General features: G+C 45.0%; 1 protein-coding gene across 2 annotated transcripts in view; it reads right to left on the minus strand.

Annotated features, from left to right (window-relative positions):
• Window positions 1-8155: 8155 nt before the first annotated feature.
• Window positions 8156-24550, minus strand: part of LOC116513843 (cytochrome P450 2C29-like) — a 19392-nt gene continuing 2997 nt past the window's right edge. The window contains exons 2-9 of one of the 2 annotated variants that reach the window (XM_032225098.1): window positions 24448-24550; window positions 22548-22697; window positions 21621-21781; window positions 19108-19284; window positions 17483-17624; window positions 15835-16022; window positions 14073-14214; window positions 10152-10450 (exon numbers count right to left, since the gene is read on the minus strand). The exon at window positions 24448-24550 is cut by the window's right edge and continues 60 nt beyond it. In XM_032225098.1, the coding sequence (XP_032080989.1) occupies window positions 10251-10450; window positions 14073-14214; window positions 15835-16022; window positions 17483-17624; window positions 19108-19284; window positions 21621-21781; window positions 22548-22697; window positions 24448-24550 (1263 nt within the window). In that variant the 3' untranslated portion in view covers window positions 10152-10250. Of the gene's footprint in view, window positions 8829-10151; window positions 10451-14072; window positions 14215-15834; window positions 16023-17482; window positions 17625-19107; window positions 19285-21620; window positions 21782-22547; window positions 22698-24447 lie in introns of those variants that run through there. The other variant, XM_032225097.1, reaches the window with a different exon arrangement.

Here is a 24550-nt window from a genome sequence, read left to right on the forward strand (position 1 = left end):
AAGGCTCCACTCGCTGCTCAAACTGTTTAAACTTTAAAGTAAACTTTTAATGATTTCCCAAAAGGGAGAGAAAAAACACAAAACACTAGAAATGAATATTGGTGTGCATGTATATATATTGTATTGTATATTTGTGCTGATAAATAAATAAAGTAAAATAAATAAATACATAAATATATATGTATGTATATGTATATGTGTGTATATATATATATATGAGTGTGTGTGTGTGCCTATATATATATGCCTATATATATATGCCTATATGCCTATATGCCTATATGCCTATATGCCTATATGCCTATATGCCTATATGCCTATATATATATATATATGCCTATATATATATGCCTATATATATATGCCTATATATATATATATATATATATATATATATATATATATATATATATATATATATATATATATATATATATATATAATATTTATATATATATATATAGGCATATAGGCATATATATATATATATATATATATATATATATATATATATATATATATATATATATATATATATAAATATTTGTGCTGATAAATAAATAAAGGGAGACTAGTATAGATCTATTTCAAGCTATTTAGCTCTCATCAGCTAGCCATACCCTTGCTGGGAATCGAACCTGTGCTCTATTGCCTCTTAGGCAGATGTGTTAACTATTGAGCTACAGAGCTCGACTCCTTATCAGCCAGGCCAGGGTGAAAAGTATATATTTAAAGTCACAACCCCTGGTATTCCCAAATATGGGAGGAAGATCACACTTCCATTCTCTGTCCTTCGGCTCATCACAAGAGACCATCCAGACAGAAACCCAATATTTTTTACTGTTGCCTTTTTGTTACATTTGTTATATTTGTGCTGATAAATAAATAAAGGGAGACTAGTATAGATCTATTTCAAGCTATTTAGCTCTCATCAGCTAGCCATACCCTTGCTGGGAATCGAACCTGTGCTCTATTGCCTCTTAGGCAGATGTGTTAACTATTGAGCTACAGAGCTCGACTCCTTATCAGGGTACAGATGGATCTTGGCAGACTTGAACACTGGGCCCTATCTAACAAAATGAATGCAGAGAAAAATAAGGTTTTACACTTAAGCAAGAAGAATCAAATGTACAGATGCAGATTAGGTGAAGCCTGAGCAGGGGTGGGCTTCAAAAATTACAGCAATGGATTCACTGCCCCATTGCGGGGGGGGGCATGGTGTAAAAGATCGAAGGATGGACGAGACATGAGGCGACTGAGGTAAGTTGAACAGCGGTTTATTGCAAACAGAGCAAGAACTATATACAAGCGGAATTCAGCACCTCGCCCTGTTTGACCGCTATTTATACGGAGTTGTCAAGCAGGGCGACCAATGGGAGTGCTCCTGGCAGCCCACGCTCAGCCAGCCGCGCTTTTGCCAATCAGGCGTGGTTTGGCTGTTGCCGGCTGTCAGTCGTAAGTCGAGGACTTTAGGACCGGTCGCAGGTCGAGGACTTAGCACATGGTCATGGTGGGCGTGGCCTAGTCAGCCTCCTGCACCACAGTGGGAGGGGGGATTCACCCTCCCCAGGCTCCAGAGGCTTTCCTCGAGGATGGCGGAAACTGCTTCCCCTGGGCTCCAGAGGCCAGACTGGGCCAGTTTCTGGACTTTCAGAACCTCCCATTGGCCCGTTCCCCCTCTCCCCGAACCTCCATACGGGCCCTGCACTTTTCTGGCATGATGAATAGGCCGCATGGAGACTCCTGCAAGGGGAGGGGCAGGGTGAGGGTGGGTGGGATGGGATGGGAGGGGCCAGCCGGGAGTGGGATTTGGGGATCCTCCGAACCATGCAAAACCTTCGCTAGAGGATTGCCTGAACCCGTGCGAACCCCCATCAGCCCACCCCTGGCAGTAACTGTGAGAGGGATCTTGGCGTCCTCGCAGACGATCACTTAAATATCAGCCAGCAGTCCCAAAGGTTCTTTTTTCAAGAGGCAACTGGACCTTCTGGTCTTTCTTTGAAGATGTTTCGCTTCTCATAGAAGTGTCCAGCTCTGAGTGGATGGTAAGGAATGGAAAGATGAATACTCCTTGCAGACAGCTAGTCAAAGATGCCGTCTATGTCAGAACTGAACAGCCTGAACAGAAGGGGAGGGATACGCTTCAAGGTGCTACTCACCATTCATAAAGCCCTTCATGGTAGTGGATCTGACTATTTGAGAGACCGCCTTCTGCCAATTACCTCCCTTTGTCCCATCAGATCGCATAGAGTAGGCCTCCTTCGAATTCCATCCGCCAGTCAGTGCCGACTGGCGACTACGCGGAGGAGAGCCTTCTCGGTTGCAGCTCCGACGCTTTGGAACGATCTCCCCGTGGAGATTCGCACCCTCACCACCGTCCAGACCTTCCGCACAGCCCTCAAGATCTGGCTATCCTGTCAGGCCTGGGGATAAGATCCTAATCTCGCCCCGCCCGAATGTCGAATGAATGTTGTGTTTTATTGGTTATTTTCCTTTATTCACATTTCTTTTGTGTCCTGTCTTACACTCCCCTCCTATGAAATGTAAGCCGCCCTGAGTCCCTTTAGGGAAAAGGGCGGCCTATAAATGTCAATAAAATGATTAAAAAAATATATATGATACGACCTCATCTATCTCCAGGCTACAACACAGGAATCCTTTCAACAGTTCCAAGAAGGCCCCATGCCCATTTGCACCACTCTGGTGACCCCGAGGACACAGGTAGACCTCCAAGTTGCATCAAGGACTCTCTCAAAGGATGCAAATGTCCAGCTGCCTGCAAGGGGTATCAAAGGGTATGAGTCATCAGAAGGCCAAAGAGAGAGAGAGAGAGACTCAGGAAGAGGCTTGGAAAATAACAGCTTTTATTTGTACAAAAAAAAAGACCTGGGTGGGCTTATTCCATGGCATATAGACAACAAGCATGCAAGGAAAAAGCCCAGGGGTGGGCTTCAAAAATTGTAGTAATGGGTTCTCTACCCAGTTGTTGGGTGGGCATGGCCATGGTGGGTGTGACCTAATTGCCTAGAGCCGAGGTGGCGCAGTGGTTAGGGTGCAGTACTGCAGGCCACTTCAGCTGACTGTTATCTGCAGTTCAGCGGTTCTAATCTCACCGGCTCAAGGTTGACTCAGCCTTCCATCCTTCCGAGGTGGGTGAAATGAGGACCCAGACTGTGGGGGCGATATGCTGACTCTGTAAACCGCTTAGAGAGGGCTGAAAGCCCTATGAAGCGGTATATAAGTCTAAATGCTAAATGCTATTGCCTCCCTGCACCATAGCAGTGGGGGCATTTTGCCCTCCCTAGGCTCTGGAGGCTTTTGTTGAGCCTCCGGGAGGGTGAAAACAACTTCTCCAAGCCTCCATCCAGGCCCTGCACTTACCTGTCATCCAAAACGGGACACGTGAAGACCCCTGAGAGGGGCAGGGCAGGAGGGGTGAGTTGAGTGGGCCCATCCAGGAGTGTAATTTGGGGGTTTGCCAAACCGCGCAGAATCTTCACTAGAGGATCGCCTGAAAAAGCCGCACCCAAGAAGAGTGTGACCCCAACATCTTATACCCACTTGTAGCCAATCAGTTCCTTAATGTGGGCAATGCCTTGCCCATGTCCCCCTTATCCATGTGTGGAAAGTTATCATCCAGCCCTCTCCCAGAAAAATGAAATATCCTAGGAAATATTGAAAAGGCAGAATATTTCTCTGGATGTGAAAATAAAGAAACATGCTTTAAAAGACAGAATAGTTGCCTGTAGCTTCCTGCCCATCCCCACTGTTAATGGGCCATTGAGAAGGCCAGACTAGCCACTTTTACATAATAAAGACTTCTCCATTGCAGCCCCAGAGGGGATGGGATTAAAGCATGATAATATTGGCTCTTTACTCAACTAGCCACATGGCGTCTGAGAACTCATCCATACCTGGATTCAAAACACAGCCTAGAGAGTAGCCCCTGCATGGCCCCATGGGAGTCTGACAACCAATCAGAATACACTTCTTACACAGGAACAGGAAACAGAGAGGTGGGACCAAACAGGGTATAAAAAGCCTAGCAAGCCCCTCCTTCAGCCCTTCCCTTCTTCTCCACCAACATTGAAGCATGTGATCACCTTTTCTGTCCAGGCCTCAAGCCATGTGGCCCTGTCCAACAATAAACCATCTTTCTAAGCAGTCTCCATGTCTCCAGTGTCTTTTCCCCCACTTGGAGCTGAACCCAGAAGGACATTTCTTTCTTTCATCACGTGGAGCATTCTTTGTCCATGCCCTGTCCATGCTTTTGTTATCTTACACAGCATCCCTTGTAGCCTTGTGTGTTTGTGATCCTCTGCCCCTGTTGCCTATGGAGCAGGATGTTCCTGGGTAACTATTTTGTTCTTTCTTATTTACTCTCCAAGGTTGTGCGTAGTTTTGAAGAGCAACAGAAGCAAGGAAGCAGATAGCAAAGGTTGCAATTCTTGTAAGCAAGGGATACAGAATTAACAACAGAATCCCTTGTACCACCAGGCTTGAAATTTTAGTTTAGTTTAGTTTTTAGTTTATTTGGATTTATAGGCCGCCCTTTTCCCTGAGGGGACTCAGGGCAGCTTACAATCATTAGGGGGGGGGGGTGAAATTCAAAACAAACAATATGTGCACAAAATAAATAAAATAATAAAAACACAACTTGCATTCAACATTCACACTCGGGTGGGGCAAATCGAAGACTTATCCCCAGGCCTGTTGGGATAGCCAGGTCTTAAGGGCTGCGTGGAAGGCCTGGACGGTGGTGAGGGTGCGTATCTCAACGGGGAGATCGTTCCACAGGGTCGGAGCTGCAACAGAAAAGGCTCTCCTCCGTGTAGTCGCCAGTCGGCATTGACTGGCAGATGGGATTCGGAGGAGGCCCAGTCTGTGCGATCTTATCGGTCGGAGGGAGGTAATCGGCAGAAGGCGGTCTCTCAAGTACTCAGATCCACTACCATGAAGGGCTTTAAAGGTGGTCAACAGGACCCTGAAGCGCACCCGGAGATCAACAGGTAGCCAGTGCAGCTCGCGGAGGATGGGTGTTATGTGGGCGAACCGCGGTGCGCCCACTATCACTCGCGCGGCCGCATTCTGGACTAACTGCAGCCGCCGGATGCACTTCAAGGGCAGCCCCATGTAGAGCACATTGCAGTATTCCAGCCTAGAGCTTAGACAACTTAGACAACTTAGAACTACACCACCTTTGATCTGACCTGAGCATAGAACCCAAAATTATCTGCTACAATGTCCTACCTGTCAACAACTATTTCAGCTTCAACCGCAAGAATACACGAGCACAAAATAGGTACAAACTTAATGTAAACCGCTCCAAACTCGATTGCAGAAAATGCGACTTCAGCAACAGAGTGGGCAACACCTGGAATGCTCTACCTGACTCTGTAGTTTCATCCCCAAACCCCCAAAACTTCAACCTTAGACTGTCAACCTCACCCTGTTCCTAAGAGCTCTGTAAGGGGCATGCATAAGCTCACCAACATGTCTACCATCTCTGCCCTACTGTCCCGATTTATTCATACCCATTTCCTGGGTTCACAATCATGTTTATACTTATATCTGTTATCTTATATGTTGTGGCCCAGCAGGAGCCGTTGGAGCTGCCACCAGACTCTGACAGCGGGTGGCCCTCTGAGTCGGCTCTGGAAGATGTGGAGGACCCTGGACAGGGTTCCGACTCTGAGCAGGGATCAGAGAGGCTGGTTGGTCACCAGGAGTCGCCTGAGGCATGGAGCCGCGGTGAAAGCCAAAGGGAGCGTGCTCCCGAAGTCAAGCCTTGGAGCAGTGGGGAGGAGACAAGGGAGTGTGATCCTGACGTCATGCATTGGAGCAGTGGGGAGGAGACTAGGGAGTTGGTCCTGGATGCCAGGCAACGGAGGGCTAATAGGCGTAAAGAACAGTTACGCAGTTACAGGAGATAATTGAACTCAGATAATTAGGCTCCTCTCAAGACTATAAAACGAATGACTTTCCACATGCTCGTCGCAGGAATCAACATGTTTACTAGAGCTGGAGAAGCTATCGGGGCTGTCTTGGCAGGCTGGATTGCTGCCAAGGTCTAGTCAGTGCTAGATTGCTGCCAAGGTGTCGTCTGCGTATTAATAAATCCTTGCAGTATCTTTGTCTTGGTATGCTTTGGTGTACGGAGAGGGGGGTCAGAACACGTATACATGCTTGACAAATTAAATTAAATTCCTAATAAACAATTCCGAACAGTAGCAAAATAGCACAAGTAATTCTTAACAGAAGCAAATAGCAAAGGTTAGATTGATTCCTGTCACCAGGTCCCTTCAGATGGAAACTAATCAAGGAGAGGAGCAACCTAGAACTAAGGAGAAATTTCCTAACTGTGAGAACAATTAACCAGTGGAACGCTTTCCTCCAGAAGTTAGGGGTGCTACATCACTGGAGATTTTTAAGAAGAGACTGGACAGCCACTTGTCTGGAATGATATAGGGTCTCCTGCTTGAGCAGGGGGTTGGACTAGAAGACCTCCAAGGTCCCTTCCAACTCTGTTATGCTGCCCTATCTTGTTTATTTAAATCCAGACTTGAGAGCCTCCTGATGTAATATTCACGTATAACACCAGATGTCACAACATACTGCTTTTTAAACTTTTCTAAAGTTTAAACGTCTAAAACTTTGAGCTTAGGTCCTTTCTCAAATTCTCCTTTACGCAGGCTTTCATGCGACAGTTAAGCAACTGAGAAGCTTCTACTAGGTTTAACGAATGCCTCTTCCCTTCAACCTTCTCCCATCATCTCAGAAATGTGCAGGAATCCTGTAAATACATGCAAAATCTCTGTTTCTGTGTCTCTGTCTCTGTGTCTCTGTCTCTGTCTCTCTTTGTCTCTCTCTGTCTCTCTGTCTCTGTCTCTCTCTGTCTCTCTGTCTCTTTCTCTCTGTCTCTGTCTCTGTCTCTCTCTGTCTCTCTGTCTCTCTGTCTCTCTCTCATGCACACACACACACACATACAGCCCCAGTGGTGAAATTCAAGTTTTTTTACTACCAGTTCTGGGAATGTGGCTTGGTGGGCATGGTATGGCTTGGTGGGTGTGACTTGATAGACATAGCAGGGGAAGGATACTGCAAAATCTTCATTCCCACCTGACTCTGGGGCCAGCAGGAGGTGGCATTTGCCAGTTCTCTGAACTACTCAAAATTTCTGCTGCCGGTTCTCCAGAATCTGTCAGAACCTGCTGGATTTCACCCCTGATATAGGGTATATTTATACACACACACGGTGTACGGGATAACCCATAGCTAACATTATGGCCAATTTGGAGAACTTCCAAATCCCACCACTGGCTGGCCCCACCCCTGAAGAATAGGGACCACCCTTGGCTGAGAATGTAACATCATTCCATGCACCTTCGCTATTTAATTATGTCAGCCACACGACCACAGAGACGTCTTTGAACAGCGCTGGCTCTTTGGCTTTGAAACGGTGATGAGCGCCACCCCCTAGAGTTGGGAACGACTAACACATATGCATGAGAGGAGCCTTTACCTTTATCAAGTTTACCTAGAAGGCAAGGGCTGGGCAGCACAAGCAAATGACAGCTGATGACTTAAAAGCCAGCCATCAACACCTCAACCAACATCTAAAAAGCCACATACACCAGGCACTATATAAACACAGCACACAAAACGACACAAACTCTGCTAGAGAGATATTCCCTGAAGAGTCCCAGCAGGAAGGAGTCTGAAAACTCGAAAACTCTGGTCCCAGTGACTGGCCCGGATTGGATCCTATAACATTATCCTGGGACATGAGGAATTTCCTGACAGTGAGAATGATTAATCAGTAGAACATAGCAATAGCAATAGCAGTTAGACTTATATACCGCTTCATAGGGCTTTCAGCCCTCTCTAAGCGGTTTACAGAGTCAGCAAATTGCCCCCACAGTCTGGGTCCTCATTTCACCCACCTCGGAAGGATGGAAGGCTGAGTCAACCTTGAGCCGGTGAGATTTGAACCGCTGAACTGCAGATAAGAGTCAGCTGAAGTGGCCTGCAGTACTGCACCCTAGCCACTGCGCCACCTTGGCTCAGCTTGCCTCCCAAAGTTGTGGGTGCTCCAACACTGGAGGTGTCAGGGTTCCTAGTAATATACCGACAGCAAACAAAACTCCGAGGTAGGTAGATTCTTCAAAGAATAGTTTTATTTGGATTTATTATATCGGCACAGTTCTGGTGAAAACGGATTCCCTTGATTTTCACTTAATTAAAAGTAAAAGTTTCCCCCACTTCCCAAACAAACAGTTTCATGGTCCAATCAAGGTGCAGTCTTGTTGCCTAGTGAGATCACTCCTCCTTCCTCTGACCAGGTGGGAGAATGTCCTTGGTTTCCAAGAGAAAGTATTTTGTTTTGGCTATAAAGCCCCAGCTATCTCTATTCCCCTATCCCTCCGCTCCAGTGTCGCAACACTGAAGCCTCCAAAATGGCTTCAGTCAGGTCAGCTTCAGGGTTGACAGGAGGTTTTTAAGAAGAGATTGGACAGCCATTTGTCTGGAATGATATAGGGTTTCCAGGGAGGTTGGATTAGAAGAGAGGTCTAACATGTTCCATGTTCTATGAATAACTTGGCAGTTTGCATTGCCCACAATGGAACATTAGATGCCCCGCTAAAAAATAACCTTTAAACGCTTCAGAATCCAGGTGCATATAAAAGAAAATCTCCAAATTGAACACTGGATCTTTATGTTCACGGATGTCATCTTTTCTTGACATTCAAAGTCATCTTCACAATGATCAGCCAGAAGTCAGCTTCGGATCCTGGATCTGAGATGTGGGAACATTTCTGGCGCTTCACCTGACGTTGAATAGTTGAAGATATTTAACATGTACGATTCCTTTCTTTATTTCATTTTGAAAAACAGAAGGGAAATAAAAAATCCATCTGGTTGTCTAGATTTCCAGGTTTTGTCTCCATTGCATCTGGATAAATCTGCTCTAGGCAGGAGACCTTACATCAACCTGGTTTAATGTCTGTCCAGTTTTTTTTAAATCTCCTGGGTTACCCTCTGCTAACCCTGGTGAACCGATGTGAACTTGGACAAGCACCCCAAGAAAGACGCAGCGCATCCAAGGTTTGGGACATGATTTGTTTACTGGGAAGATTTATCTGGTTTTTCATCGTAAAAAGCACTTGAATTTGGGTTTTCTTTAACAAGACAGCCAGTGGGGCAACTCTCACAATTTGTATAGTATTCTCGGCTCTTTCTGAAGAAAGATAGAAAGGCTCTGTTGAATCCTTGAATATTACAAAATGAATGTTATGTCAAATCAGGAAGGTGGGAGACAGGGTTGTTTAAGGACAAAAGTATCAAGGTAATGCCGAAGTGGGATTCAGCCGGTTCGCACCGGTTCGAACGAACTGGATGTTAATTTTGCAAAGACTGGCTGGCCACGCCCACCCTGCCCGTCCCCTCCCAGGAGTCTCCACACGCCCCGTTCAACATGCCAGGTAAGTGGAGGGGAGACTCTGGGAGGGTGAAAAATGGGACTACTGGAATTACCGGAAGTCCAAAAACGGGGCTGTTTCTGGCCTCCGGAGGACCTCCAGAGCAATCACTGCATTGACCCTTTGCTATTCCCTGGGATATAACCCTTCCATCTTCGATACCTCCTATCAAAACTGCCCCACTCCCTTCTTCTGTCCAAATTCATTCCCTGGAAACAAAAACAAGCAAGAGTTGCGTGACAAATCTGATTTCAGACAGATCAGAAAATCATTAGGACAATGTTTCTAGGAAGGCAGGGGACTTCCCACAACTTCAACTCTCAGAATACCCCAGCCAGCAATGTGGAATTCTGGGAACTGAAGTCCACCTGTCTTAAAACAATGAAGGTTGAGAAACACTGCTTTAAAACAGAGGAAGCTTGAGTAGTGTGCAAGTTAAGTCAGAACATCCCACAGAAGGAAAGGGAATGACCAAGAAATCATTTTAAAGGCCACATCAGTGATATAGCAATAGCAGATTTTTTTTATAGCAATAGCAGATTTTTATATACCGCTTCATAGGGCTTTCAGCCCTCTCTAAGCGGTTTACAGAGTCAGCATATTGCCCCCAACAACAATCTGGGTCCTCATTTTACCCACCTCGGAAGGATGGAAGGCTGAGTCAACCCTGAGCCGGTGAGATTTGAACCGCTGAACTGCTGATCTAGCAGTCAGCCTGCAGTGCTGCATTTAACCACTGCGTCACCTTGGCTCTTCACCCCATATTCATTTTCATCTATTTAAGGATGACCGGCAATGAGGAATGGCACAGATTTTAAAAGGTTGAGGATGTAAGGTAATTCCTATTAGAGGTTCCTGGTTGAGTTCTTTCACTCCTTCCGGCAGCTGCAATTTGAAGCTTCTCAGCAGGTTGGTAAACAAAAGGAAAGACTCATGTCTGGCTAAGTGTTCCCCCAAACAGATACGAGCTCCTGCAAAGGAAATATTAGAAAAACAGAAAGGGGCAAATTAGATCCATTACTGAGAGACATTGATCAAGGGCAAAGATACGGAAGACTAAAATAAATAAATAAATCCAAGATGGACTTCTGTCCCCCCCCCAAAACCCTCTTTTATTTAGACGGTTATGAATTATGGTCATTCACTGCCCGTAATGATTCACAAACAGTCTGTGAAGATTCCGACAGATGTTTGCTTGAGTTGACACAGTCTTTCAGGGTAATGTTGATAAGCACCCGCCTTTATCTCCTTTGAAACGCTGCCAGAGACCTCATTGCCAATTAGTTTTGCAAGGCCAAAAGTAGCACAGAGTCAGACAGGACTTCTCAGAGCTTGACCCAACTGTATGAACTCATTGGTTCCTGCAAAGGCTCACGTCCGTTTGTCCTCTTTTATGTCTTATGGGAGGGACCAATCATCTCCAAGCCTTACTCCTGACTCACCCTTTTTTTCCTTAATTGTTCTTGCCTTCTGGCAGTTCTGCGCATGTGCACCCTGGGAACAGGCTCCCACTGTTCTTCTGCCTCGCTGATGTCAGACTCCAGAGGCTCCCGGGGGCAGCACATAACTCTCAGATGGCCCTAGCCTCCTCTCTGCCTCTGACGCAGAGTCCTCATCCGAGCCTCCCCCGAGTCCAGGACTGGCCCATGTTTCTCCCCAACCTCCTCACTGTCCGACTCTGCTGCCAGCTCTGCCGGCTGTCGGTGGACCACAAAACTAACATGTAGTGAGGACAGAACACCTCTGCTCAAGTAGGAGACTTCATAGCATTTCAGACAAGGGGTTAAGGGATGCTTTTCAATCTGTTTGCTTGAGCTAATAATACACCTGAAAAATCCATTTATTTACTGGACTGTTTACTGTTCAGCTGGGAGAAAAATCAATTGCCTGGGCACATGATCACTAACCTTACACTGGAAAAACAGTGTGCAATGTCACTTTTTAAAATAAAGAGAGCCGAGGTGGCGCAGTGGTTAAATGCAGCACTGCAGGCTATTTCAGCTGACTGCTAGTTCGGCAGTTCAGCGGTTCAAATCTCACCAGCTCAAGGTTGACTCAGCCTTCCATCCTTCCGAGGTGGGTAAAATGAGGACCCGGATTGTTGTTGGGGGTGATATGCTGACTCTGTAAACCGCTTAGAGAGGGCTGAAAGCCCTATGAAGCGGTATATAAGTCTAACTGCTATTGCTATTGCTATTGCTATAAAACAGGGCAAAAATCAGGCTATTCAATTGTGGACTTTGGTACTGGATGAGAACTCTGTCTGGGTGTCTTCAACCTTTTTGCTTGCTGGGGCAGCATTGAGTGAAGAATAATTGTCCTGTCTTGCCACATATAATAAGTATATAATATACAGGTGTGGCCACAACTGAGCCCAAAATGTATGTTGTTAAGTGAGAACTTTTCTCACCACATTTGTTAAGTGCAGTTCTTAAATTAAGTGGAAGTTCTACTAACAGAAATTAGAAACAATCAAGAAATAAAAGGATTAAAAATTTAAAAGAGGAATATAAAGCACAGGCATTTGCGGACGATATGGTATTCATATTAGAGGATCCATTAAAATCAGGAATTAAATTAATTCAAAAAATAGAGGAATTTGGTAAGATATCGGGACTTAAAATTAATAAGAACAAAACAAAGATCATCACGAAGAATTTCACCAAAAAACAAGAGCAAGAATTAGAGGGAAACATGGGAATGCAAATAGTAAAAAAAAAAAAGAAAATATTTAGGAATTTGGCTGACAGGGAAATGCTCAACAATTAGGGAAGATAATTACGTTAAAATGATTCAGAAAATTAAGAAAGATCTGGAAAATTGGAGGAAACTACAAATTCCATTAATGGGAAGAATTGCCATCGTTAAAATGAATATACTACCAAAAATTTTATTTTTATTTCAAGTGTTATTTATTAGCCTAGGGAAAAACTTTTTTTTATAGATTTAAACAAATTAATTGCATATTTTATTTGTTCAGAGAAAAAAACCCATGAATTAAATTAAAATTACTACAGGACAGTAGAGAAAGAGGAGAAATTGGACTTCCCGATTGGGAGTTTTATTATCAAGCAGCGTCTCTCACCTGGATAAGGGACTGGATCAATCTAAAAAAACAGAAGATTACTAACAATAGAAGGTTATAATTTGGAACTGGGTTGGCACGCCTTCATCGGGGATGGGAAAGACAAAATTCATAGCTATTTCAAAAAAAACATCTAATTAGAAAAGCTCTACTACAAACTTGATTGAAAATCAAAACAAAACGCTACAACAAAATCCCAGTCTGGCTATCCACCATGGAAGCTCTGATATACCCGAATGTATTGGACATAAACAAGATAATAAGATATAAGGATGTATTAGACAATCAAGAAAGACTGAAAACAAGGCAAGAATTGAAAGACGAAGGAATAGATATAGACTGGTGGCCCTATTTACAAATACAGGCAAGGTATAAAAAAGACAGGGAAAGGGATGGATTCTATACGGAGCTGCAAGAGCTGGATAAAATTCTACAGGGAACCAAAGAAAAATTGATTAAAAATATATATCACTATTTATTAAAATTCAAAATGGAAGAAGAAAAGGTGAAAGAAACGATGATAAAATGGGCAATAAATTTTGGGTCTGGTATAGAATTGGCGGAATGGGAAAAATTTGGGAAATACATTTCAAATTAATGATGGCAACGGCATATAGAGAAAACATGCACAAGATGTTCTACAGATGGCACCTTCCACCAGCGAGAATTGTGAAAATGTTCCCGGAGTGTTCACCTATCTGTTGGAAATGCAACCAACAACATGGAACATACTACCATATGTGGTGGACGTGCACAGCTGCGAAAATGTATTGGAAAAATATTAGAGATTGGTTAGAGCAGATTACTAAACATCAAATTGCACTAAACCCTGAATTAGTTTTGTTAGGAATTATAAAAGGAAATTATGAGAAAAATATTAGATACTTAATTCTATACATAATTATGGCAGCGAGAATTACATTCGCTCAAAACTGGAAAAATAATTATACACCAACAGAAGAAAATGTAATTAAAAAAAAATATTGGAATGTGCAGAGATGGATAGGCTCACAAAAGAACTAAGAGAGAAAGAAGAATCAGAATATTACTCCATATGGGATTTATTGTACAATTGGCTAGAGGAAAGGGGAGGAGAGCAGGAAAGCCAAAAAGAAAGGAAGAATGATTAACAAATCAATAGACAACTACAAAACCGGAAAATGATTAAAATATAGAAATATGAGATAGACTATACCAAATAAATATTATACAAAACAACTTAAATGTAGTAAAAATTGTTATATATAGAATATATAGATTATTATATATAGAATGAAAAAAATGTATGAAATAATGTAAATGCACAAATATATAAAGCTATAGTTACAAAAGACTTACCTGTATAGATAAAAAAAATCACAACAGATATGTAAAAAAATGTAATGTATGGCAAAGATGTGAAGTTTGTACAAACAAAATAAAACATTTTTTAAAAAAAAAATAAGGATGTCCCACCGCTTTCTCCTCAATCCTCTTTCTAACCACTAGAAAAATGATTCAGTGTTTACCTGTCCCAAATGGCAGAAATTCTACTTTCTTCGTAAAATTTCCCTCTTTGTCCAAAAAATTATTTGGGTTGAATTCTTTGGGATTCTCCCATTGCTTGGGATCATGAAGAACTGAACGGAAATTTGCAAGAATGAAAGTTCCCTGTAGGAAGACAATTGACAAGGCTGAGCCAACTCAATTTTAGCCTTGGATTACACTCATCTTAGCCCAGGGGTCGGCAACCAGTGGCTCTGGAGCCACATGTGGCTTTTTCATCCCTCTGCTGTGGCTCCCTAACTGAACCGGCTGATGCCACCACTGGCTGGCCCACCTCCCCTCCCAGTCACTCCTCGCCTGGCCTGAGAAGTTAAGGGCGATGGCAGGGGATCGAGACTCGCTGCAGTACATTTGTACTCAAGGCAGCCCTCACCTCCCGCTGCTTCAGCCTCAAAGCTATAAGCTGCATGCGGGAAGCACTGCAACAGAGAGAAGCGGCCAGAGCTGATTCTTCGGTGCCTAATCTTTTGCTGGGTCTCATGAGTGCTTCTCCCAGCCCTTCTTGGTGCTGGACATGCCTCGGTTGCTCAGGGAGATGCGCAACCTGCTCTTGGCCCCGAGGCACTGCCCCCGACCTGGCTGCGGTCAAAGACGCTACTGTTGCAGCCTCCATGGCCTGCTCACTGCTCTCGCGGCACTTTGCACAGCACAGTGAAATTTAGCGAGGTTCACAATGGGAAGATAGCAATAGCAATAGCAGTTAGACTTATATACCGCTTCATAGGGCTTTCAGCCCTCTCTAACCGGTTTACAGAGTCGGCATATCGCCCCCCCCACAGTCTGGGTCCTCATTTCACCCACCTCGGAAGGATGGAAGGCTGAGTCAACCCTGAGCCGGTGAGATTTGAACCGCTGAACTGCAGATAGCAGTCAGCTGAAGTGGTTGCAGTACTGCACTCTAACCACTGCGCCACCTCGGCTCCTCCTCCTCCTGGAGCCCATTATGACGCGGACCCTGCCCCACACACCCCTGGCAATAGCAATGGAGACAGAGAGAGAAAAAAAGAGAGAGAAACACAGAGAGGGGGGATGAGGGAGAGGGAGGGAGGGAGATGGAGAGGGGGAGAGAGGGAGAGGGAGGGAGAGAGAGAGAGGGAGGGAGAGGGAGAGAGAGAGGGAGGGAGGGAGAGAGAGAAACACAGAGAGAGGGGGGAGGGAGAGGGAGGGAGGGAGAGAGAGAGAGGGAGGGAGAGGGAGAGAGAGAGAGACCTCTGTGCGACCTATGTAGAGAAGAGCAACCAAGATGACTAGGGGACTGGAGGCTAAAACATATGATGAACAGTTGCAGGAACTGGGCCTGGCTAGCCTAGTGCAGAGAAGGACCAGGGGAGACATAATAGCAAACTTCTGATATTTCAGGAGCTGCCAGAGAGGAGCAATAGCAGTAGTAGCAGTAGACTTATATACCGCTTTATAGGGCTTTCAGCCCTCTAGGAGGGAGTCAAGCTGTTTTCCAAAGCACCAGAAGGCCAGATGAAGAATAATGGGTGGAATCCGATCGAGGAGAAATTCAAACTAGAAACAGGAAAAACATTTCTGACGGGGAGAACAATCAACTCATGGATCAGAAGTTGCCTTCAGAAGTTATGGGATCTTCATCACCAGAAGCTTTAATTGAAGAACTGAACTGCTTTCCGTCAGAAATGGTGTCGGGTCTCCTGCTTGGATGGTGGGCTGCACCAGATGACCCTTCCAACTCTGTTATTCTGTTATCTGTTGTCTTACCTTTGGAATAGAAACGCCACACACATTCACATTTTTCACTGTTTCCCTGGGGAAACCAAAGAGCATGAAGTATTTTGAACGCATAATTTCATGAAGGACGGCTTGAGTGTAAGGTAGTTTCCACCGGTCTTCATAACAGATTGAGCCAGAGGGACCCAAAATAGTTTCCATTTCTTTGTAGACTTTATCTGGGTGAAATGTTAGAAAAGGGTAATATTGCATTTGAGCTCAAATAAACCACACTATTATAGAGGGTGTTAGGGGAGGTCCTTTACAAATGCACAATGTCACTGTGCATGATCTTCTTAAGCAGTACCGAAAGAACAAGGCGCATAAGATCCCCACTCCCATCACCTCACCGAGATCTTCAGAAAAATGGGAGGGGAGATCTCCTGGAATTGGGAATTTCCTTGGAAGATATTATGTCGCATCCTTCAAGGTAAGGCTGGACACAGGGGACATTAATCTCTATGATAGTTTACTGCAATGCGCTCTACATGGGGCAGCCCTTGAACAGCATTCGGAGACTTCAACTTGTCCAGAATGCAGCCGCGTGAGCGATTGTGGGTGTACCTCGATACACCCACGTTACACCTATCCTTCGCGAGCTGCACTGGCTTCCAATCGGTCTCCAGACACGCTTCAAGGTGCTAGTCGTAACTTATAAAGCCCTTCATGGTATTGGACCTGGGTACTTGAGAGACCGCCTGCTGCCAATTACCTCCCAAAGACCCATTAGATCGCACAGGGTCGGCCTCCTCCGGGTTCCATCCACCAGCCAATGCCATCTGGCTACAACCCGGGGGAGGGCCTTCTCTGTCGCAGCTCCGGCCCTTTGGAACGAACTCCCCGCGGAGATTCGGACCCTCACCTCTCTCCTGGCTTTCCGGGAAGCCATTAAGACCTGGCTGTGCCGGCAGGCCTGGGGTTGATGAGCTCCCTTCCCCTCTCGACAGGTGTGGTTGTTGGTTATTTTAAATGTCTATTTTGTATTTGCATGTTCCCCTTCCCGTTGGAGTTGTTCGCCGCCCTGAGTCCCTTTTAGGGAATAGGGCGGCATATAAATAAAATAAAATGGGTACTTGAGAGACCGCCTACTGCCAATTACCTCCACTAGACCAATTAGATCCCACAGACTAGGCCTCCTCCGAATTCCATCAGCCGGCCAGTGTCGACTGGTGACAACCCGGAGGAGAGCCTTCTCTGTGGCTGCTCCGACCCTCTGGAACGAACTCCCCGTGGAGATTCGGACCCTCACCACCCTCCAGGCCTTCCGCACAGCCCTTAAAACCTGGCTGTTCCGACAGGCCTGGGGCTAAAGACTCGCTGCCCCACTTCGAATGGTATGATTGTTGTGCTTTTAACTATGTATGGTTTTTATGTCTTGTGTAACTCGGTTTGTATTTCCCCTCCCTTTTGAGTTGTGAGCCGCCCTGAGTCCCCTTAGGGAAAAGGGCGGCATACAAATAAATTAAAATGAAATGAAATGAAATGAAACTAAAACTAAACTAAACTAAACTACATGTAGCCCTCAACTTACGACCACAATTGAGCCCAAAATTTGATCACCAAATGAATTGTTGTAAGTCGAGGACTACCTGGGATTAGCCTTATTTCATAGATGAGCCAGAACTACCCTTTTACTTACCTTGGATATCTGGGTACATCGCCATGAGGAGCAACGCCCATTTCAGGAAGCATCCTGTGGTTTCTGTTCCAGCAACAAACAATTCCATAATGCAGTGAGCCATGTTTTCACTATCGAAGGTTGAGTTGGGCTCACTCTGTTTCTAACAAAAGGAGAGATTTTAGTTAGACTTCTGTATTACTTTGATGCCTTGAGTCAGTCTTGATAAGAGCCGAGGTGGCGCAGTGGTTAAATGCAGCACTGCAGGCTACTTCAGCTGACTGCAGTTCTGCAGTTCGGCTGTTCAAATCTCACCGGCTCAGGGTTGACTCAGCCTTCCATCCTTCCGAGGTGGGTAAAATGAGGACCCGGATTGTCGTTGGGGGCGATATGCTGACTCTGTAAACCACTTAGACAGGGCTGAAATCCCTATGAAGCGGTATATAAGTCTAACTGCTATTGCTATTCTTGGTGAGTGCTTGACAAATCCCGGTGGTTTTCTTAGCAAGATGTCAGAAGTGATTTGCCGTTGCCTGAATTGGAAGAAATCTCCCTGGTTCAACCCTCAGCTGGGAAGTGGCTGAGAAGGAATAGACACGGAAGCCAGCTGCCAGAAAGCAGGGTGGGGGAGAATGTACATTTTTAATCCCATCGCTGGAGGTGAAGGTCTTTTGTTTCTGAATAGACTAGCCCAATCTTTCTTAATGGGCACAAAATATCTGCTGGGGGCTATTAAGGAAGACTGAGTCTGCTTTCTGTCTTTAAAAGCATGTTTATCCATTTCCCCTTTAAGGAAATATAATATTCTGCCTTTTTAATATTTCCCAAAATGTTTCATTCTACTACAAGTGGGAGGGGGCTTCCCAGAGTTTCTAAAGCGGGACTAGAACTCAAAGTCTCCTAGTTTCTAACCTTATCTCTACACTGAACTGGCTCTTTTAATTAGAATTTGGTATGTGCAAAATCTAATTTTTCATGGAATGGAACCTGGAACTTTCTACTTTTTCTCTAGACCTTGCCAATCCAGCTGTTCTGATCTAAAATAAAGTCTAATTTCCCAGAAGTGAATCCTATATACAGTACTAGAAATAGTTTATGAAACACGGCACTGTTTCAGCAGTGAAAACCACGTGAGCGATGATGAGTTGCTTCCAAATCAAAGATTAGCTTTAGGAAATCACTGAACCAGGTTGACATGGAGTAGAGAAGTAATAGAACGTTCTGCGGTTCTCTGCAATGTTCCAGTCTCAAACCAAATTTGTATCCTTATTGAACATGTACATGCCACACTGAAGATTATCTGATCATTGTGCGATTCTCATGTCATGACATTAAACAGTCACTTCTCGGTGTTTTCAAATTGACAAATCTGTGGATTCCAGCAGGTGTGACTAAAATTCCCAGGGGGATCCTTACCTTTCCTCTTTTTCTTTTTGTCTTTTAATGATCCTGTAATCCCTTGCATCATGGTGGAATTAGGGCGACTGAATGGAGCTGAGTGCTTACTGGCCAGATGCCTTTCCTGTCGCCAATGCGGAGTTTGCAGCCGATACAGTATATTCTCATTGTGCCCAGAGGATCGAACTCACGGCCTCCTGATCGTGGGCTGAGAGCTCCGCCTCTAGGCCACCGCACCACTCCCTTACCTTTCCTATCTGGAGAAGATAAAGATCCAGGAAATCCTTTGGCTGACGCAGGGCCAAATCTTGGCTGTGTTTTTCTGCCTCTTCCTTTATAATTGATTTCCCTGTCTGGATGGATGCTTCTATCTTCTGATGAGGTCCTGGGATATGTTTCACTAGCCATGGAAACAATTCATAGAGCTGCAGGAGAAGGAAAAAAACGAAACCCTACCAGTTCTCTGATGAGTTAGGTAATGTAGGTAGTCCTCAACTTACAACAGTTCATTTAAAGCGAGAATGGCATGGAAAAAAGTGACCCGATCATTTTCCAGATGTGCAACCATTCGTTGCAACATCTCCATGGTCTCATGATCAAAGAGACACTTTAGCAACTGGTTCCTATTTATGACAGTTGCAGTGTCTCAATCCCTTTTTTTGACCTTCTGGCAAGCAAAGTCAGTGGGGAAGCTAGATTAACGTAACGACTACATTGCTAACTTAACTGCGGTGATTCACTTAACTGGAGCTAGAAAGGTCGTAAACTGGAGCAAAACTCACTTGATAAATGTCTCTCTCTTAACAATAGAAATGTTAGACTCAATTGTGGTCGTAGGTCGAGGACTATCTGTATGAGATAGAGCCGAGGTGGCGCAGTGGTTAGGATGCAGTACTGCAGGCCACTTCAGCTGACTGTTATTTGCAGTTCAGCGGTTCTAATCTCACCGGCTCATGGTTGACTCAGCCTTCCATCCTTCCGAGGTGGGTGAAATGAGGACCCAGACTGTGGGGGCGATATGCTGACTCTGTAAACTGCTTAGAGAGGGCTGGGAGCCCTATGAAGCGGTATATAAGTCTAACTGCTATTGCTATTGCTATTAAGGCGTCCAGACTGGGAATGGGACAACTCACCATGGCCAACTCGCTGGAGGATAAGTTGCCATGGCCAACTTGCCACGGGACAATTGAACAATTTTATTCAATTATTTAAAACAAATAAAGAATTATTTTAATCTTTGCCATTCATATTTCATTCTGTCCTTCTTTCTCATCCTTTCTTTAATGAATCTATTCCACCATTGCTTTGGTATTAGTGCAACTTTTGTACCGCAGTGAATTGTCCTTCAGTGAGTTGACTGTGGCAAGTTGGCTGTGGTGAATTAGCCACAATGAGTTGGCCATGGCAAATTGACATGGACCCTTCCAAACTGGATATAGTTCATGTTTCTGCATAAATTAAAACTTTGGTCTACTTTCATAGATGTGTTAACCACTTTAGTACAGTGGTCTGCATCAGGGACGTGCAGTCACTAGAGGCAGGGGAGGCGTGGCCTCACCAGTCATGAGGAAAGGGAATTTTAAAGAATTTTTTAAAAATAATTAAAGCCAAGGTAGTTGCTACCAGATTCACAGTGACTTGGAACAGTGCTTTGTGTTAACCATAGGAGGAGGCCAGAGAAATAGGGGCCTCCTGTGCATAAGGAATTTTTCGCCTTTTAAGAGATAACCAAGGGTTAAAATGCGAAGAATTCCTTATGCAAATGAGGCACGTATTCTCTCGCCTCCTGTAGAGGGCATTTTTAGAGGCTTTTTAGAGTTCTCTGGGAGCAACTAGCTCAGTCTGACAGAGCTCTGGCCTTTCATGAGGGCAGGGCAGGGCAGGCAGAAGCAGAGTTGAAATCGTCTCTGAAACAGCTGGAAAAAGGTTCGTGTGTGGGAAGGGGGGAGGAATTAAAAACGTTTGATCGGAAGGCAGCAGGGGAAGGGGAGGGGAATGGCAGAGGAGCTGCTTTCAAGCCTTTGGAAAATATATCCAACACAACTTCTGTGTTTGTTTGAGAGGGAGGGAGGGAGGGAGGGAGGGAGGAAGGAGGGGGAGGGAGAAGAAAAGAAATGGGAAAACTTATTTTGCAAGGGGGAAAAATGCTGCGTGGCACGACAAAAGCGCGCTCGACTAAAGCGCGCCTGGTTAAACTGCGTCGCTGACGTCATCAACAGGGCGACAACAGCGAGCGCAGAGAAAGAAGGGCGCTTTAAATAACACTTTGAAAGCAAGCCGATTCAAGTTAAGGTAAGGGTTAGGTTTAGGGTTAGGTTTAGGGTTAGGTTAAGGGTTAGGGTTAGGTTTAGGGTTAGGTTAAGGGTTAGGTTTAGGGTTAGGTTTAGGGTTAGGTTAAGGGTTAGGTTTAGGGTTAGGTTTAGGATTAGGTTTAGGGGGGTTAGGTTTAGGTTTAGGGGTTAATTTTAGGTTTAGCGTTTACAGCGTGCTTCTGTCTCCGCGCTGTTGTCGCCCTGTGATGACATCAGCTACGCGATTTCGTCGAGCGCGTTTTAGTCGAACGCGGTTTTGTGGTGGAACCAAATGCTGTCGCTTTAAATCGGAACTGAGCATGCCTGGCTGTGGAATTCTGGGAGTTGAAGTCCACAAGTCTAAAAAGTGCCTCACCAGGCCTAAAGCTGACCTCACGTCACTGGCCTGCATAGTACTAATAAGAGACTTAGAAAGTTCTAAGGGACTCAATAAGAAAATGATTGCTCACCAATAAGAAGGCGGAACCCCCAAATTTTGTATAATTACTAATGTACTCTAATATCATCTGGAACTTTGTGTCTTCAGGGGAAAACCGGTATCCAAAATTCAAGACACAAATCATATTACAGACTGAAGCATTGATGAATGGTAAAGGATCCATTGGCTGCCCTGTAAATGAAATTATACATCACCATTTTAACAACATGCCGGCTTGGAGGAGCAGGATCTCATGATTGGATCAGATTAACAGAGTTGGAAGGGACTTTGTAGGTCATGTAGTCCAAGCCCCCACCCACCCAAGCAGGAGACTCTACACCATTTCTGACAAATGGCAGTCCAGTCTCTTCAAAGAATGGAGGCCTTTGAACTCTGGTGCTGGAGAAGGACTCCTGCGAATCCCTTGTACTGCAAGGCGATCCATCCGGTCAGCCCTAGAAGAGATCAACCCTGACTGCTCTTTAGAAGGCCAGATCCTGAAGATGAAAGTCAAATCCTTTGGCCACCTAAGGAGAAGGAAGGACTCATTGGAGAAGAGTCTAATGCTGGGAATGATCTTTAGAAGGCCAGATCCTGAAGATGAAACTCAAATCCTTTGGCCACCTAAGGAGAAGGAAGGACTCGTTGGAGAAGAATGATGGAGGGCAAGAAAAGAAAGGGACGATAGAGAATGAGGTGGCTGGATGGAGTCATCAAAGCAGTCAGCATGAACTTAAATGGACTCCAGGGGATGGTAGAGGACAGGAAGGCCTGGAGGAACATTGTGGACACAACTTCGCAATTAACAACAAATCTCTTCTTGAAAGCCTCCAGTGATGAAACACTCACAATTTCTAAACCGAATGAACGAATGAATGAATGAATGATTGGAGAACAAAACCCTGAATCCTGCAAGTTCATCCCAAACTTCATATCACCATTGTCAAACTATTCCTACCCTTTGTGCGCGCAAAGGTCTCCACCAGCTGATGTGCCACCTCTTGCAGTTTACTTTCCATGTCTTTCTTCCCCAATCCCAACTGGCGGAGAGCATTTATAGTAAAAGTTCTCTGCTCTTTCCAGGCAGGACCGTTGGCAAATGCAACTCCTGAGGAATAATGTGAGAGTCATCTTTTCTTTTCTTTTTTTTGAAAAAAAATATTCAGTAATCATGACTTACAAGTTCCACGAATAATTGCAGTGCGTGAAGCAACTGGATAATTATCAGAAACATCTTGAACCCTTTGGTTCTTAGTTTCCCTTGTACTTTTCCCCACGTTCACACACAAACCTTGTCTGCTCTTCCCCATATCTACCAGAGAGGGCCTAGGACAGGGGTATCAAACTCACTTTCATTGAGGGCTGCATGAGGGCTGTGGTTGACCTTGAGGGGCCGGGTGGGTGTGGTGACTGGGTGGGTGTGGCCAACTAAGTGGGTGTGGCCAACTGGGTGGGCGTAGCCAGCTTGACGCCACTCACTGAGCATGGCCAACTGGGTGGGCGTAGCCAGCTTGATGCCACTCATGCCATGGCCCACTGGGTGGGCATGGCCAACTAGGTGGGCATAGCCAGCTTGATGCCACTCACTGAGCATGGCCAACTGGGTGGGTGTGGCCAACTAGGTGGGCATAGCCAGCTTGATGCCACTCATGCCATGGCCCACTGGATGGGCGTGGCCAACTAGATGGGCGTAGCCAGCTTGATGGCACTCATGCCATGGCCCACTGGATGGGTGTGGCCAACTAGGTGGGTGTGGCCAACTAGGTGGGTGTAGCCAGCTTGATGCCAATCACTGGGCATGGCCAAATTAGTGGGCATGGCCAGCTTGACACCACTTCCCAAACTGTTGGCATGTTCCCTTTTTGCACTGAGTGGTCTGGGCTGATGCCATGCTGGGCCAATGTTTTGTCTTTGCATTGGGTAGACCGGGCTGAAGCTGTTATGGTCCACCAGCGGCCTGAGGGGCTGGCAGCAGAGTCAGACAGTGAGGAGGCTGGGGAGGAGCATGGGTCAGTTCTGGACTCTGGGGGAGGCTCGGATGAGGGCTCTGCATCAGAAACAGACAGGGGGCCAGGGCCATCTGAGACTTATGTGCTGCGTCTGGAGCCTCCAGAATCGGACATCAGCAGGGCAGAGGAACAGGAAGAGCCTGTTCCCAGTGCGCACATGCGCAGAGCTGCCAGAAGGCAAGAACAGTTAAGACAAAAGGGATGACACAGCTGCTTTTGAGATTATCACAAAGGTTATTATGTAAAGTATAAAGTGTGTGTGACTAAGATGTTGCCTTGGGGGATGTTGCTGTTAACTGGTACAGGGTTTGATAGGTCTCTCCCTATTTTGACTATTAGTTGCCTGTTTGACAGGAATGCGGTTATTCATTTGTGCAGGGATCCGGAAGTGCTGTAAGATTTTAGTTTTAAGAGTAGTTTGTCGTGTACCACTGAATCAAAGGCTTTGCAGAAGTCTATGTAAATTGCATCTATTGCTTTACCCATTCATTTTTTTCTATTGCTATTGGTTTAGTAAAGTTCAATTCAAGTGTCATAAATAAAACAAGATTAATAAATAAAGGCACTCCTTTAGGCTTGAAGTGGACAAAGAGAACAGCAATTGATTTACACAAACCCAGCTATCGGAACAGAAGCATTTCGGAACCAAATGACATGGCTACCAAGCACAACTTCACACTGTGAAAAAAAACCATCCAAAGGAAACTCTCAGTCAAATACTTTCTTGAGCCTCACCATGCTTGAACTTAATATGAACTTAATAATTAAGAATATGTAATATTCTTCTTTTCTTACATTGTCTCCAGGTTAAATGACCATAAAAATACCTTGATCTTCAGAAGGACTTACCTTTACCTTTACCTACTTTTAGAAGAAAACTCGAAATGGGCCGATTAGCAAAATCTTGCGAATGGTTGCTCAGGCTTTCCTTGATTGCATGAAATCCAGAAAT

This window comes from Thamnophis elegans, chromosome 10 (assembly GCF_009769535.1).
Source record: "Thamnophis elegans isolate rThaEle1 chromosome 10, rThaEle1.pri, whole genome shotgun sequence".
Taxonomy (NCBI): Eukaryota; Metazoa; Chordata; class Lepidosauria; order Squamata; family Colubridae; genus Thamnophis; species Thamnophis elegans.